This window comes from Lepidochelys kempii, chromosome 4, assembly GCF_965140265.1.
Source record: "Lepidochelys kempii isolate rLepKem1 chromosome 4, rLepKem1.hap2, whole genome shotgun sequence".
Lineage (NCBI taxonomy): Eukaryota > Metazoa > Chordata > Testudines > Cheloniidae > Lepidochelys > Lepidochelys kempii.
The window spans coordinates 72,617,587-72,635,220 of NC_133259.1; the positions used below are offsets into that span (position 1 = coordinate 72,617,587).

The 17,634-nt window shown below is 41.5% G+C and overlaps 1 protein-coding gene across 1 annotated transcript in view; it reads right to left on the minus strand.

The window, feature by feature from the left end:
- GLRA3 (glycine receptor alpha 3) overlaps positions 1-17,634 on the minus strand; it is a 142,823-nt gene that overhangs the window by 87,988 nt on the left and 37,201 nt on the right. Inside the window, exon 3 of the mRNA XM_073340081.1 lies at positions 17,139-17,206. Coding sequence (XP_073196182.1) covers positions 17,139-17,206 — 68 coding nt within the window. The remainder of the gene's footprint in view (positions 1-17,138; positions 17,207-17,634) is intronic.

Here is a 17,634-nt window from a genome sequence, read left to right on the forward strand (position 1 = left end):
TAACTCAGATGAGAAAGGTTATGTCTTGAATCTAGATCCCACAAGTGGTAGCCCACCACAGACCAGTAAACAGTAATACAGGCCATAACTAATCTGGTTGTGGCAATAAATCAGTTTTCATAGGTTACTATAAAGTTACATTTTGAGCCACAAGTCAATAGATTTACAAACAGTGTAAAGACTACTTTTTTATAAGCCTGGAAATAAACATAGGATCATTTGCTCTCCTACAAAGAGAGCATTTTTTTAAAAAAAATATTAATTTTATAGTTGAAATAAGGTAACTAAGAAACAGTACAAAGTATATACTGGTTCTGACCCACCCCCCCATACACAAAAACGATTCACCCCCAGTCACATATTGCTGCAATATCATTAATATGGTACGGAAAAAAACTCAGATGAATGAGCATTTACCACAATTCTTTTAAATCAAGAGGCTAATTTTTACTAAAAGTTTACTGCAAACTTTTTACTATTTATTACCAGACAAACCATGCCTGAGTGTGCTCTTCAGTGTTTTCCACTAGAATATTTGGCTCAAGCAATACACGCCCCTGAAGTATTCACAGTATCATTGTAACAACCACTAGTGTTAAACTTATTGTTGTGTTGGCAGTATTTCCAATGTTTCCTTTTTTTTTGGAGGTTCATAATTCATATGTAAGACAAATTGTTCCAGGCTGACAAGAATACATTTATCACATAATATAGCTAAACAACAGGACAACAAGCCAAGGGTGGGGCCAGAGAGAGAAAAGTAGTAGGAGTTGAGGAAGATGGGAAATTTCTGATTTACTACATTCAGAAACCTTTGACTGCACCCTTAGAAAGCTTTTAGAAAGCGCCACTGAAGCTGTTTTCCTTGCCCCTATCCACCTACTCACCTATTTGCGTCACATGTGGGAGAAGCAACCACCTGCACATCTACCAAATGGATTAGGGTATTCCCCAGTTGTGGGGAGAGGTGAGAAGAGTGGGGCATCAGCAAGGGTGAATAGTTGTTGGGAATGAAACCAAGGATTCACTTCAAAGTTATGAAGTGTAGGTAGTGCTCATTTAACTTTTGCAGGCTGGTCCATTCCAATACTTCCTAGGGTCTGATCAGAATCAATCAAAACGCATATTTCCTATATTGTGATACATTTGTGGATTAAATATTATCCATACCATAAAGCCTTCAAGGACTTTCAGTGTGTGCCAAGAATTGATACAATCTGGAGCAGTTTGAAAGACACACACAGATCATAGTAGCTCTTACAGAGCTTTAAAACTTCAAGAAAAGGTACATAATGCCTCTTCCTGAAGCCATAACAATCACATTTATGAACACACTGAGAATTTCCCTTTGAAAAGAAAAAATAAGAAAAATCAATTTTAACTAGGGGTATGTCTACACTATGGAATAAGGTCGAATTTATAGAAGTCGTTTTTTTTAGAAATCGGTTTTATATATTCGAGTGTGTGCGTCCCCACAGAAAATGCTCTAAGTGCATTAAGTGCATTAAGTCGGCGGAGCGCTTCCTCAGTACCGAGGCTAGAGTCGACTTCCGGAGTGTTGCACTGTGGGTAGCTATCCCACAGTTCCCGCAGTCTCCGCTGCCCATTGGAATTCTGGGTTGAGATCCCAATGCCTGATGGGGCTAAAACATTGTCGCGGGTGGTTCTGGGTACATATTGTCAGGCCCCCCTTCCCTCCCTCCCTCCCTCCGTGAAAGCAAGGGCAGACAATCGTTTCGCGCCTTTTTTCCTGAGTTACCTGTGCAGACGCCATACCACGGCAAGCATGGAGCCCGCTCAGGTAACCATCACCGTATGTCTCCTGGGTGCTGGCAGACGCGGTACTGCATTGCTACACAGTAGCAGCAACCCATTGCCTTGTGGCAGCAGACGGTGCAATACGACTGGTAGCCGTCATCGTCATGTCCGAGGTGCTCCTGGCCACGTCGGCTGGGAGCGCCTGGGCAGACATGGGCGCAGGGACTAAATTTGGAGTGACTTGACCAGGTCATTCTCTTTAGTCCTGCAGTCAGTCCTATTGAACCATCTTACGGTGAGCAGGCAGGCGATACGGATTGCTAGCAGTCCTAGTGCATGATCTTCTGCCGGGCAGCCATGAGATGTGGATGGCATGCAGTCCTTCTGCACTGTCTGCTGCCAGCCAAAGATGTAAAAGATAGATGGAGTGGATCAAAACAAGAAATAGACCAAATTTGTTTTGTACTCATTTGCTTCCCCCCCTCCCCTGTCTAGGGGAGTCATTCCTCTAGGTCACACTGCAGTCACTCACAGAGAAGATGCAGCGAGGTAAATCTAGCCATGTATCAATCAGAGGCCAGACCAACTTCCTTGTTCCAATAAGAACAATGACTTAGGTGCACCATTTCTTATTGGAACCCTCCGTGAAGTCCTGTCTGAAATATTCCTTGATGTAAAGCCACCCCCCTTTGTTGATTTTAGCTCCCTGAAGCCAACCCTGTAAGCCATGTAGTCAGTCTCCCCTCCCTCCGTCAGAGCAAAGGCAGACAATCGTTCCGCGCCTTTTTTCTGTGTGGACGCCATACCAAGGCAAGCATGGAGGCCGCTCAGCTCACTTTGGCAATTAGGAGCACATTAAACACCACATGCATTATCCAGCAGTATATGCAGCACCAGAACCTGGCAAAGTGATACCGGGCGAGGCGGCGACGTCAGCGCGGTCACGTGAGTGATCAGGACATGGACACAGATTTCTCTGAAAGCATGGGCCCTGCCAATGCATGCATCATGGTGCTAATGGGGCAGGTTCATGCTGTGGAACGCCGATTCTGGGCTCGGGAAACAAGCACAGACTGGTGGGACCGCATAGTGTTGCAGGTCTGGGACGATTCCCAGCGACTGCGAAACTTTCACATGCATAAGGGCACTTTCATGGAACCTTGTGACTTGCTTTCCCCTGCCCTGAAGCGCATGAATACCAAGATGAGAGCAGCCCTCACAGTTGAGAAGAGAGTGGCGATAGCCCTGTGGAAGCTTGCAATGCCAGACAGCTACCAGTCAGTTGGGAATCAATTTGGAGTGGGCAAATCTACTGTGGGGGCTGCTGTGATGCAAGTAGCCCACGCAATCAAAGATCTGCTGATATCAAGGGTAGTGACCCTGGGAAATGTGCAGGTCATAGTGGATGGCTTTGCTACAATGGGATTCCCTAACTGTGGTGGGGCCACAGACGGAACCCATATCCCTATCTTGGCACCGGAGCACCAAGCCGCCGAGTACATAAACCGCAAGGGGTACTTTTCAATAGTGCTGCAAGCTCTGGTGGATCACAAGGGACGTTTCACCAACATCAACGTGGGATGGCCGGGAAAGGCACATGACGCTCGCATCTTCAGGAACTCTGGTCTGTTTCAAAAGCTGCAGGAAGGGACTTTATTCCCAGACCAGAAAATAACTGTTGGGGATGTTGAAATGCCTATAGTTATCCTTAGGGACCCAGCCTACCCCTTAATGCCATGGCTCATGAAGCCGTACACAGGCAGCCTGGACAGTAGTCAGGAGCTGTTCAACTACAGGCTGAGCAAGTGCAGAATGGTGGCAGAATGTGCATTTGGACATTTAAAGGCACGCTGGCGCAGTTTACTGGCTTGCTTAGACCTCAGCGAAACCAATATTCCCACTGTTATTACTGCTTGCTGTGTGCTCCACAATATCTGTGAGAGTAAGGGGGAGACGTTTATGGCAGGGTGGGAGGTTGAGGCAAATCGCCTGGCTGCTGGTTACGCGCAGCCAGACACCAGGGCGGTTAGAAGAGCACAGGAGGGCGCGGTACGCACCAGAGAAGCTTTGAAAACCAGTTTCATGACTGGCCAGGCTACGCTGTGAAAGTTCTGTTTGTTTCTTCTTGATGAAACCCCCCGCCCCTTGGTTCGCTCTACTTCCCTGTAAGCTAACCACCCTCTCCTCCTCCCTTCGATCACCGCTTGCAGAGGCAATAAAGTCATTGTTCCTTCACATTCATGCATTCTTTATTCATTCATCACATAAATAGGGGGATGACTACCAAGGTAGCCTGGGAGGGGTGATGGAGGAGGGAAGGAAAATGCCACACAGCACATTAAAAGTTTACAACTTTAAAATTTATTGAATGCCAGCTTTCTTTTTTTTGGGCAATCTCCTGTGGCGGAGTGGCTGGTTGGCCGGTGGCCCCCCCCACCGCGTTCTTGGGCATCTGGGTGTGGAGGCTATGGAACTTGGGGAGGAGGGCAGTTGGTTACACAGGGGCTGTAGTGGCAGTCTGTGCTCCAGCTGCCTTTGCTGCAGCTCAACCATATACTGGAGCATACTGGTTTGGTCCCCCAGCAGCCTCAGCATTGAATCCTGCCTCCTCTCATCATGCTGCCGCCACATTTGAGCTTCAGCCCTCTCTTCAGCCCACCACTTACTCTCTTCAGCCCGCCACCTCTCCTCCCTGTCATTTTGTGCTTTCCTGCACTCTGATATTATTTGCCTCCACGCATTCGTCTGTGCTCTGTCAGTGCGGGAGGACAGCATGAGCTCGGAGAACATTTCATCTCGAGTGCGTTTTTTTTTCTTTCTAAGCTTCACTAGCCGCTGGGAAGGAGAAGATCCTGTGATCATTGAAACACATGCAGCTGGTGGAGAAAAAAAAGGGACAGCGGTATTTAAAAAGACACATTTTATAAAACAGTGGCTACACTCTTTCAGGGTAAACCTTGCTATTAACATTACATACATAGCACATGTGCTTTCGTTACAAGGTCGCATTTTGCCTCCCCCACCTCGTGGCTACCCCCTCAACCCTCCCCCCTCCCTGTGGCTAACAGCGGGGAACATTTCTGTTTAGCCGCAGGCAAACAGCCCAGCAGGAACGGGCTCCTCTGAGTGTCCCCTGAAGAAAAGCACTCTATTTGAACCAGGTGACCATGAATTATATCTCACTCTCCTGAGGATAACACAGAGAGATAAAGAACAGATGTTGTTTGAATGCCAGCAAACATACACTGAAATGCTTTGTTGTACAATGATTCCCGAGTACGTGTTATGGGCCTGGAGTGGTAAAGTGTCCTACCATGAAGGACGCAATAAGGCTGCCCTCCCCAGAAACCTTTTGCAAAGGCTTTGGGAGTACATCCAGGAGAGCTGCGAATGCCAGGGCAAAGTAATCCTTTCACATGCTTGCTTTTAAACCATGTATAGTATTTTAAAAGGTACACTCACCGGAGGTCCCTTCTCCACCTGCCGGGTCCAGGAAGCAGCCTTGGGTGGGTTCGGGGGGTACTGGCTCCAGGTCCAGGATGAGGAACAGTTCCTGGCTGTCGGGAAAACCGGTTTCTCCGCTTACTTGCTGTGAGCTATCATCATCATCCTCATCATCTTCTTCGTCTCCAAAACCTGCTTCCGTGTTGCCTCCATCTCCATTGAAGGAGTCAGACAATGCGGCTGGGGTAGTGGTGGCTGAACCCCCTAAAATGGCATGCAGCTCATCATAGAAGCAGCATGTTTGGGACTCTGACCCGGAGCGGCCGTTCGCCTCTCTGGTTTTCTGGTAGGCTTGCCTCAGCTCCTTAGGTTTCACGCGGCACTGCTTCGGGTCCCTGTTATGGCCTCTGTCCTTCATGCCCTGGGAGATTTTGACAAAGGTTTTGGCATTTCGAAAACTGGAACGGAGTTCTGATAGCACGGATTCCTCTCCCCAAACAGCGATCAGATCCTGTACCTCCTGTTCGGTCCATGCTGGAGCTCTTTTGCGATTCTGGGACTCCATCATGGTCACCTCTGTTGATGAGCTCTGCATGGTCACCTGCAGCTTGCCACGCTGGCCAAACAGGAAATGAGATTCAAAAGTTCATGGTTCTTTTCCTGTCTACCTGGCCAGTGCATCTGAGTTGAGAGTGCTGTCCAGAGCGGTCACAATGGAGCACTCTGGGATAGCTCCCGGAGGCCAATACCATCGAATTGTGTCCGCAGTACCCCAAATTCGAGCCAGTAAGGCCAATTTAAGCGCTAATCCACTTGTCAGGGGTGGAGTAAGGAAATCCATTTTAAGAGCCCTTTAAGTCGAAATAAAGGGCTTCATCGTGTGGACGGGTGCAGGTTTACATCGATTTAACGCTGCTAAATTCGACCTAAAGTCCTAGTGTAGACCAGGGCTGGGTCTTGTATAGCATTTGTTACTTTTCTTTTTTATAATGGCTATAAATAAAAACATGTTTACTTTTTTTTGGTATGGGGCTCATTATAAACAAAAGTTTTAAAATGTATTGACATGAAGTATTATAAGCAGAGCTTATCCAAAATTATATATCTTTTTCCACACAGTCTGGCTACTGAAACTGAATATCCAGAAGACAAAAATTAACAAAACAGAGTACACTGAAGACACGGAAGACATAACTTTATTTTTAAATTTAACTTGGATTTTAAGGTAAATCAAACTGATCAGAGGAGGGGAATTCAGAGAGACCACTCTATAAATACTCATTGTGATCTAGTGTAGGCACTGATAAGCTCTTCCACCATACATGCACAAGGAAAGAGAAACAGTCTCTGAATGTCCTGTCCTTCCTTTTCTTATTTTTAGATTCACCTTTAACATTGCTCTAAAATACTGTAGCTTTTTGTGTTAATGGAGTTTCGGTAAATTGTAGGTTCATGCAAAAATGAAAGCCAAAAGGTATATTCTTATCTGGACGGATGAGATTTATGGGTTTAAATGTCTACTAACGCTAATAGGAGTTAAGGGCAAAAATCCCCATACGTCAAGATGAGATTAACACCCATTAGCTAAATACACACACACAAAGACAGCTATGCTAAAGACATCTGAAAACTCATTTCCTTTGGCTTTCATTTTTACATACATAATTTTGACACTGGTATCATTGTATTAATAAATTTAAAGAATGTTTTGACAGTTTGATACAATAAGAACAATAAATCTATATTAGAATAAAAATAGTTGCTAGACAAAAACAAGGTAATACACTGAATTAGCCTGTTGTGCACTGATAACCACAAATCCCAGAATATGATATGCACAGGATAAACAAAAAGGTATAACCACGTAACATTATAGAAAGGTACTAGTGCAACATGAAAAATATTTTTTTTACAGTAGAGGTGGATATATTTAATCCTGGGATAAGCCCATGTCATGTTTTTGTACTGCTCAGTAACATCTGTCTCAGTTACTTATATGGCGTCCATCGCTGTCGTACCTGGCTGTTTCACGATCTCTACTGTATTTATTCTCACAGCACCCTGTGAGGCAAGAAGTCCTATGAGCCCAATTTCACAGATGGAGAACTGAGGCACAAAGAGGCTAAATGAGTTGCCTAAAATCATGCAGAAAGCCTGGGGCACAGTGAGGATTTTACCCCAGGATTCTCAAGTGCTAGGTTAGGGCACCTAACCACTGGACACCTTTCTTCTTTAATGCTAATTAATAATGGAAAACACACATTTACCGCTCTAGATCTTTAAATCCTACAGGTGAAATAAAAAAAACAATTCACAGAAAAGGCATATAATTTGTTTGCTATATCTATTTCACTTTCTAGCTTGGCCTTTTTAGATATCAATGGTATCATCCATGTGTATCGTTATTCTCCCCTAGCTTGAGCACACACATTATAGCATTATTCTTCATTAACTTAAGTACAAATCTAAGTTGGGAGCAACCAGGAAAACAGACATGAACCTTTATCTAGTTGTACATGGAGTTAGAAAAACTCAGAATTTATGAAAACATTATTGATGCTCAAGCTCTCTCCCTTCTATTCTTTAAAGCTATTATGGTCACCAATTTAATGAATGCAGCAACTGAGAACTTGTGCATTAGAAAAATGTGTGCCTTTTTTATTCTTATGGGCTCAACATTTCTTTTTTCTTAAGGTCTAACCCCTTGAAAAGGCACTCAGCCCAAAGGAGATGCTAGCCCACCCACTATTCCCACTACAGTTAATGGGAGTTGAGGGTGCTGAACACTTTACAGGATTAAGTCCTTAGATATAATCTCTAGAATATTTGAGCCCATATGAAATATTTGGCTAAATCAGGTTTGAATAAATCAGAGGAAGAAACTGGGAAAGTGACTAATCCCATAAGACAAAACTGAAGAAGTAAAAATACTAGTTAGGTGGAGGTTGGACAAATGAGAAAAGTGCCATTTTTTTCCAGCTTGCTTTCAGTGCTGAATGCAAGTGGAAAAAAGAGCAGGGATTCTGTAAGTTTTTCCAAGCAACTAGTTTTCAGCAGATCACATCTCTGGAGATCAGTTTGCAACTGTACCATTGATAAACTCAAAGATGATCTAAAAATATGTGGTTGCTGCTAAAGAGAGGGAACTATTTCAGAACATGTTTTAGTGCGGAGTTGGTCTTTAAAATGAACGTTGGTACCATGTGAAAGAAACATATTACTCTACTCATAAATTCTGAGAACAGCACAGATGCACTAATAATGTGAAGGATGTATTAATGATTACTGAAATCCTTATCTGATGGAAAAAAATAAAAATTATTAGGATGTAAAAAAGAAGATATAGTCAATATGGTTTGATTCTTTCAAGGGATAGCTCAGTGGTTTGAACATTGGCCTGCTAAATGCAGGGTTGTGTGTTCAATCCTTGAGGGGGCCATTTAGGGATCTGGGGCAAAAATTGGGGATTGGTCCTGCTTTGAGCAGGGGGTTGGACTAGATGACCTCCTGAGGTCCCTTCCAACCCTGAGATTCTATGAATTAAAAATGTAAACCCCAGTGTAGAATACAAATACTATATATTAGCTCTCACTGTTGCAACTACTATGGTAGTGAAGGCAAAATTTTGGGGAAAACCCCTAATTACAAATTTTTCCATATTTTTACTAGAAACCTCACAGTTCAACTTTTCTAGATAGAAAGAATGTTTCCCATTTCATCCTTTAAAAAACAACAAATTTAAAAGAGTGCCGTAATCTGACTGCAAATTAGATTAACACCCATTTGTTGTGGCATCTTAATTAATGTGCACATTTTTTGAAATAGAAGATGAGTGCATTTTTAGACACTTTTTCCTTATATATGTGAGGTGTGTGTGATATGTCTTGTATGGAAAAGGAAGATAAAATGAAACTGGCAGATTAGAATGCAGGTTCAGCAAGAGGATTTGCACAGATTAATCTGTTCATGTAACAAACTGAGCAGCTGCTGGCCCAGTAGAATTTGAAAGACCTTTGTCTGCATCTGACTCAGTGACCTAGGCTAAGGACTGCAAAAGCAGGATCATGATACAGAATACGAAAAGATAAATAGCACAAATTTCAAACCTAGTGCAAGATCAAACTGTAGATTGCAGAAGTGATGTTTCTATTTGCCCTTCTAGAAGGGAAAGATTTAATTATCAGAGTGCAGGAAAGGAAGAATTAAAGGCATTTCTATACCATGTTGAATCTGGAAGGTGACCTGTATTTCAGGTTATGGGAATTGTGATCTAAAATGTGCAAACTAGACTATTCTGCATTATTTACTGTAAACACTAACAAATTAAGGGATCTGTTAGGTGTAATGTTGTACATGTTTCCGCCAAAGGAAGACTTATTTCACAGACACTAGTGGTTACCAACTCAACAGATTCTATTGTACCGAAAATCTGGGAAACCTACCACGAGTATCATTACATACATATAAGGGAATATTGCCGTCAAGCATTCTGTTTTAAGACAATCCCATGGCAGAATATGGCAGAAATAGATATGCTCAGCTATAAGAAGGTCAGGCTGATTAAACCAAAGAAGTGGATAACAGATGACGTAATGTTGACTGGTCAAAAAACATGGTACACAATGTTTTTTTAGTGTGGGTGAAAAGCACATCTTGCTTTTGTCTATATAATATGGCCAGGCTTTAACGGAAGGTACTGCTAGCAGTAAAAAAGGCAGCTCACCCAATTCCTACCCATAGTCTGACTGCATTCCTATTTGCAGCCAGACTCAAGAAATACCCATGACCAGTAGTTGGCAGGAATAAGCAAGAGAGAGAGATTCTTTAAGGATAATTAGCTGCCTTGATGGCATTTGCCATTAGACCTCTTTCCAAGAGTCTGAGTCAGTGCACTCTTAGCATATGTATAGTTAGTTCACTTAGAAATATTTTAGCTTATTTCTGTGCTAATATCAATGTGCTCTTCTTGACCTTTAAAATCCTTTAAGAAATTTGGTGAAAACTCTCTTCTTTTTGGTCAATCATATTCTCAAGTGCTAAATGAGATTCATTGATGCTGACTTACTTCTCTTCCCTATAACCAGCTACACCATATTTGCTAGTCTTTGCTTCATCCACTTAGCACATTCCTTCTCTGAAACTCAAAACCAGAAATGTCAATGATGAGGCCACCCTCATTCTTTAAACTGAAACTGAATAATCACTTTTAATTTTTAGCTGGGCACTTCTGATTGCTGTACATTAAATTGTGTTACATCTGTTTAAAAGTATCTTGATATATCTTAGCCTGCATTTACACAGTACCATATCATGCTATCATGAGAAACTTTGTGTACGAACAGGGATAGTATGGACACTCCATTATCTTTTAAGAGTTGTTGCCAACGAGTAAATTAAACTGTACTAAAACTTTTTAGCCTCCCAGCACTCAATCCTGCAAGATTCTGAGCACTCTGGCCCTAAGCCAGCAAACCACTTATGTATGTGTTTTAACGTTAAGCATATGGACAGTCCATTGACGCATCGCATTCGTGAAATTAAACATGTGCTTAAGTGCTTTGTTAGATGAGGGCTACAGTGCTCAAAACCATGCAAGATCAAGCCTTTAAGTCATATTTAAGTCTGAGTTGCACAAATCTATAAAGGCGCAATGGCCAGAACTGCAGAATACCACAGAAGACATGCTACTATTGTGTATTTTAAGAACAAACACCTGCTCTTAATTTAATACATTGAATTAAATCCATTTCATTTTAATTTCCAATCATGAAGTGTTTAGACAATTAGATAAATTAATGGGGTTGAATTATAAAATGCTTATAGTATCTTGTGCTTCTAAATCTAGAAAGAATATTTTTATTTTGAAATATTTTTGCCTATTGCTATCATTGGTTCGCTTTTAAAATTCCTGGATCACACAATAAGGAATACAAATGGTGGGGCCATGTTTGTTTGTTTGTTTTGTTTATTTATTTTTAATCAAACAATGGGCCAAATTTGGAAGTCCTTAATCATTTCTCATTCCCTCCCTGCCCAGGCAAAGCTCTTATTGATGGGAGTCTTGATGAGTAATATATGTCAGGGACTAAATCCTCAGGTGGTATAAGTCAGTATACTTCTATGAGTCTGGTACCAGGACTGGGCCCAATGCACAAACAATACACAAACAAATGGCAATATTTTACCATATTCATATACAAGTCTGAAAAAGTCTGTCTAGAGTGAGTTCCAATTAGACCTTTGTTAAACCAATGTATGTTACACCAACTTAGGCTCCCTTAGACTCAGTTAGACTCATGCCTTCTTACCTACATGTAATGTACACTCCCGCCTTTAAAAATAATCTTTCATTTTGGCTCGCTGAGACTGAAATGACCAGGAATGTGAGTCCACATGACTTCAACTCACATTCTAAGGGAGCAAAAGATATGAGTGTAAAGTCAAAGCAACTAACTGGAGCTGTAACAAGGTAGCCTACTTTAACTCATACCCAGTTCTTTCACTTACACCTTCTGGCTCCTTAGATTCCCTTCCATATCAGTCCAAGGGGATCCACTGGTCTTGCAGAACCTACCTGAGTGTAAAGAAGCCAGATATTCATTTCACACCCGGGTAAATCTGATCATAGAATCATAGAATATCAGGGTTGGAAGGGACCTCAGGAGGTCATCTAGTCCAACCCCTTGCTCAAAGCAGGACCAATCCCCAATTAAATCATCCTAGCCAGGGCTTTGTCAAGCCTGACCTTAAAAACTTCTAAGGAAGGAGATTCTACCACCTCCCTAGGCAACACATTCCAGTGTTTCACCACCCTCCTAGTGAAAAAGTTTTTCCTAATATCCAACCTAAACCTCCCCCACTGCAACTTGAGACCATTACTCCTTGTCCTGTCCCCTTCTACCACTGAGAATAGTCTAGAACCATCCTCTCTGGAACAACCTTTCAGGTAGTTGAAAGCAGCTATCAAATCCCCCCTCATTCTTCTCTTCTGCAGACTAATCAATCCCAGTTCCCTCAGCCTCTCCTCATAAGTCATGTGTTCCAGACCCCTAACCATTTTTGTTGCCCTTCGCTGGACTCTCTCCAATTCATCCACATCCTTGTAGTGTGGGGCCCAAAACTGGACACAGTGCTCCAGATGAGGCCTCACCAATGCCGAATAGAGGGGGATGATCACGTCCCTCGATCTGCTCACTATGCCCCTACTTATACATCCCAAAATGCCATTGGCCTTCTTGGCAACAAGGGCACACTGCTGACTCATTTCCAGCTTCTCATCCACTGTCATCCCTAGGTCCTAGAACTGCTGCCTAGCCATTCAGTCCCTAGTCTGTAGCGGTGCATTGGGTTCTTCCGTCCTAAGTGCAGGACCCTGCACTTATCCTTATTGAACGTCATCAGATTTCTTTTGGCCCAATCCTCCAATTTGTCTAGGTCCCTCTGTATCCTATCCCTGCCCTCCAGCGTATCTACCAATCCTCCTAGTTTAGTATCATCCACAAATTTGCTGAGAATGCAATCCACACCATCCTCCAGATCATTTATGAAGTTATTGAACAAAACCAGCTCCAGAACCGACCCCTGGGGCACTCCACTTGACACCGGCTACCAACTAGACATGGAGCCATTGATCACTACCCGTTGAGCCCGACAATCTAGCCAACTTTCTACCCACCTTATAGTGCATTCATCCCGCCCGTACTTCTTTAACTTGCTGACAAGAATACTGTGGGAAATGTTTCAAAAGCTTTGCTAATGTCAAGAAACGATACATCCACTGCTTTCCCTTCATCCACAGAACCAGTAATCTCATCATAGAAGGCGATTAGATTAGTCAGGCATGACCTTCCCTTGGTGAATCCATGCTGACTGTTCCTGATCACCTTCCTCTCATGTAAGTGCTTCAGGATTGATTCTTTGAGGACCTGCTCCATGATTTTTCTGGGGACTGAGGTGAGGCTGACTGGCCTGTAGTTCCCAGGATCCTCCTTCTTCCCTTTTTTAAAGATTGGCATTACATTAGCCTTTTTCCAGTCATCTGGGACTTCCCCCGTTCGCCACGAGTTTTCAAAGATAATGGCCAATGGCTCTGAAATCACAGCCGCCAATTCCTTTAGCACTCTCGGATGCAATTTGTCTGGCCCCATGGACTTGTGCACGCCCAGCTTTTCTAAATAGTCCCTAACCACCTCTTTCTCCACAGAGGGCTGGCCATCTACTCCCCATGCTGTGATGCCCAGCTCAGCAGTCTGGGAGTTGACCTTGTTAGTGAAGACAGAGGCAAAAAAAGCATTGAGTACATTAGCATTTTCCACATCCTCTGTCACTAGGTTGCCTCCCTCATTCAGTAAGGGGCCCACACTTTCCTTGGCTTTCTTGTTGCCAACGTACCTGAAGAAACCCTTCTTGTTACTCTTGACATCTCTTGCTAGCTGCAGCTCCGTGCATGATATAACCTCAATGAAATCAATGGAAGTGACAGTGTAAAAATTGATATAAGTAATATGGAAATAGACTTCTGGTTTCTAACACATCACCCCTGAATTAAACCAGTTGTCTCTTGTGTTATACATAGCCACGCCAGCAGAGGGAGCTCAAAGATTTTGATCACCTTAAAAACCATAATACATAGATACAATATAGATTTCCAGTATATTGATACAGTATAGATTACAGGCACATTGCTAAAATAATTCCTGTAAACATAGGCAAATATCTTTAAATAAATCCATTAGATTAATATTTAGAGGTTTAAATTTCCAGAGATGCTTTCAGATATCAATTAATGACTTTCCTAATTTGTATTTAATTTTTCTCTTAAAATTCTTTATGCAAAGATTGGAAAGAAATACTTGAATACAATTTTGGACATTGTGGTTACAGGCCTCTAAATTGTCTGTATACATCATGATTTAAAATAAATACCAAGAAGAAGGTAACTAGTCAGATGTGTTTCACATAACTTGGACAGAACAAACAACAAATACTGTAGTAAAATACTGTAAGATGACTCCTATTCAACACAGTTCCATAAAAAAAATCCAGTTTGTAATAAAATGCCAGATATTATTGTAACGTTAAGATATAAACACTGTCCTAGTTTTCAAGAGCTGTTCGTTATCGCTGTTCGTCATCACAGGTCACAAATAAAGTCATGTGTGAGTGCTCATATTTTAAAATGACTGATTTCATTCCAACAGAGTTTAACAACTACTGACCATAAGTAAAAGTCTTCTCTGAGCAGCATCAGTGCATAAGTTACAAACAAATTACCAGTATTATGTAGTATCACCAGTTTCTGTGTAATCTAGGTTGCAGTTTTTTGTGCAGCCTTAACATGTTTGCAGATGGCATTACTAAAAAAGTTAATAAATACTATACCATGATGCTGACAATGCTTTGGAATTTCCTATATTTATAATGTATGTGACTCTGGTCTATTTATGCCATACCATGATAACTGTGTATTATTTATTGGCACTCATTTTGCCTGGGAACAACGTGTACAGATCACTATTTTCCTATCTAGAAGCTGTCTTTCAAAGATCATTAGAGCTAAGGTTAAATATTATTTGTAGGTTTTAATTATTTTAACTAACCTCTTTCCAAGGTGGTAACAGAGCAAAATGTATCATCATCCTCTTTGGTAGCAGACTATAACCTTTTACAACGCGAAAGTAACTTAATAATGGAGACAAAATGGTTAAAATGGGAATTACGAGTCCAAGGTACGTGAAACAAATCTGACCATGTTTTCATTTAAGATTCAGTTTTGGCTTTCGAGAGCCAGGGAAGCACAATGAGCAGTGAACACTTTCAGAAGCCAAATGCTGAGGAGGAGATCTTATGCCAATAGAAGCCCTAATCCCATTCTTAAAAATAGGCACACACTTATGTATTTTGCTGGATTGGGGCCCTGATGCCTTCTGGGCACAGTGAGGCTTATAGAGGCAGTATCACTTGCTACCTGTAAAGTGGTGTAGCCAGGTCCTCTCCCCACCACCCTGCCAGCACACTATGGGTAGGAGAAGTAATGGTCCTCCTCTTGCCTAAACACACCCTATCCAGGGATTGTGTGCTTTGCGAACACTCTTTCTTAGGGCATAAATCTGGCCCCAAATTTAGTGGTATTTTCTGGATAAAAGTTGGCTTGTCTAAAGTCCACATACTGCACTCAGTCTACTCATAGAATTGCCATAGCTATCAGTGGTGTTTCTGTCCATGGATCAAAAGCAGTATATGTTTGTCATTATATTAGAATGTGTGTAACTGCACTGGAAATTACATAGTGTTCTATCTTTTCAAAAGGGCTTTAAAAACATCAATCGATCTGTACCTCTGCTACATCTGTACCTCATTCTACAAATGTGAAAAGTCAGGCATGGAGAATGAAATAGACTTGGCAAGGCCACATAGCAAATCAGTGACCAAGCTGAGATTAAATGCACATGGTTTTGGCTCCCAGGCCTGCAATCAGTACAGTAGACCATCCTGCTCTCTGAACTGACATTAAATAAAAGCATTTCTGTGTATACGCCAACACAAAAGATGTCAAGTTCATTAACAGGTGTAAATATTCTAGAAATGTTTGGTAGCCTCTAAATGGCTGTCAGTGTTTGTAATATGATACATACATAAATGAAAGAAATGGGAAAGCACTTAGTGTGACTTCCAAAGTTATTTTCATTCTTTTCTCACATTTTTCTTTTAGGTAAAAACCTCTCAGAAGCCAAATTTCACTGAAATTTAAGAGCTAAATTCTCATTTCCTCTGGAAAGTCCAAGCAAACAGCTTCTGAAGAGTGGATTTCCTTCCCACCTCCTAATTCGTGACTACTACTGTATATAGTAGCAGCTGCAGTCTGCTGAACATCTCCTTTTGCAGGGAGGTTAGCCCCAATGAGTTTGTATAGTTTGCTTGCTTACTAGACGTAAGTCTACCTGTCCCATGGCTTCCCCCAAATTCGCCCTCTGAGCTGCTAAAGAGAGATATGCCTGAGTACTTCTCCACAGCAGCTAAAGATTAAATAATCCTGGTGCTTAATTTGTGCCAGGGTTGAGCCCTGACACCTCTAGGTTTGGCAGTTTATAGCTCTGGCATCTCTGGGCTTGCCACATCAGTTATGAAAGTAAAAAAAATTGCTTGAACCCTACCCCCCCCATCTCTTTCATTACAAATTAAGCACTGTATTATCCCCCTGTTCAACCCAAATAAGTCTCTTTGGCTGCTGGCCCTTGAAACCTCTTCAATCTGCATAGGATTCGCATTCATAGAAAGTGCTCCCAATTTCCCATCAGAAGCCACAACATTAAGGTAGCTTTCTACCTGAAAGATCAGTTTACTGTGTCAGCAGCCGCCATAGCCTTCTAAGGCTTTCAGTGTTCAGACAGCTATGAATATTTTTCTGGTGGACTGGAGTCTTAATATTTGATTTTCTTTTGTGTAGTCTATACATTAGTGCTACATTTCATTTATAGTAAATAATACTTTACTGAAAATAAAGACATTCATCATGTAAAATGTATGCCCCCATCTGTTATATAAAATGGAACAATAACATATAACTAACAAAGTTATTAGATCCATAAATTGTGCTATTAGAAAGGTAAAATGCCATAGAAAATAAACTTTTTAATTCAAAAGTTAAAAAAAAATCACATATTATGAAATTTCATTACAACTATCACAGAAGATATGAAAAGCATCTCTGTTGGCCCTCACAAGTGCATTCTTCATCCTGGTAACTGTAAAATGATGGATTTTCTACCAGATAAACCAACTATTAAGTTAAATATTTTATTTATTGATTTTAACCATAACAAAAATGATTTCCTCCTCAGTTTAGTTCCAAACTAAAATAAGACCTAACTTCTTGTTCAGTTCTTTGAGTTACTTTAAGTTGCATTTTAAATGTTTTCTGAGGTAAAGTGCCTTACCATGGTTGTCTCTGCAATGGATCCAAAGCTGTTTATAAATATGTTACATGTGACATTAACTGGAGGGCCTGAAAAAGAAAAAAAATATTGTGTGACAATCAAAATATATTAGCAGACTAAACTATGATAAAAACAAAGACTCAATCACTTGGGAAGAAGTAGACTACATTCAGGACTTTTTAAGTGATGCGGGAGTGTGTGCTGTTATTTTAACGGTGTAATAGATTTTTTCAGTTCATTTTTTTTCAAAGATTCATTAACTGTCCTATAATTTGTAGGAATCCCAATTAGGGCTCAGGAAAGAGAAGGGAGCTCATCAGGTCTTGAGGGAAGATGCCATGCAAAAGTGAATGTGCTTTTTGTAGAATTTGTACTATGTCATCTAAAACAATGTCCGTTTTAGTACAACTGAATATACATCATAGTCCTTCACAACAACCAGGAAAAAAGTAACTCTTTACTTGACAGATCTGCTATATCTGAAACCTGTTTACTG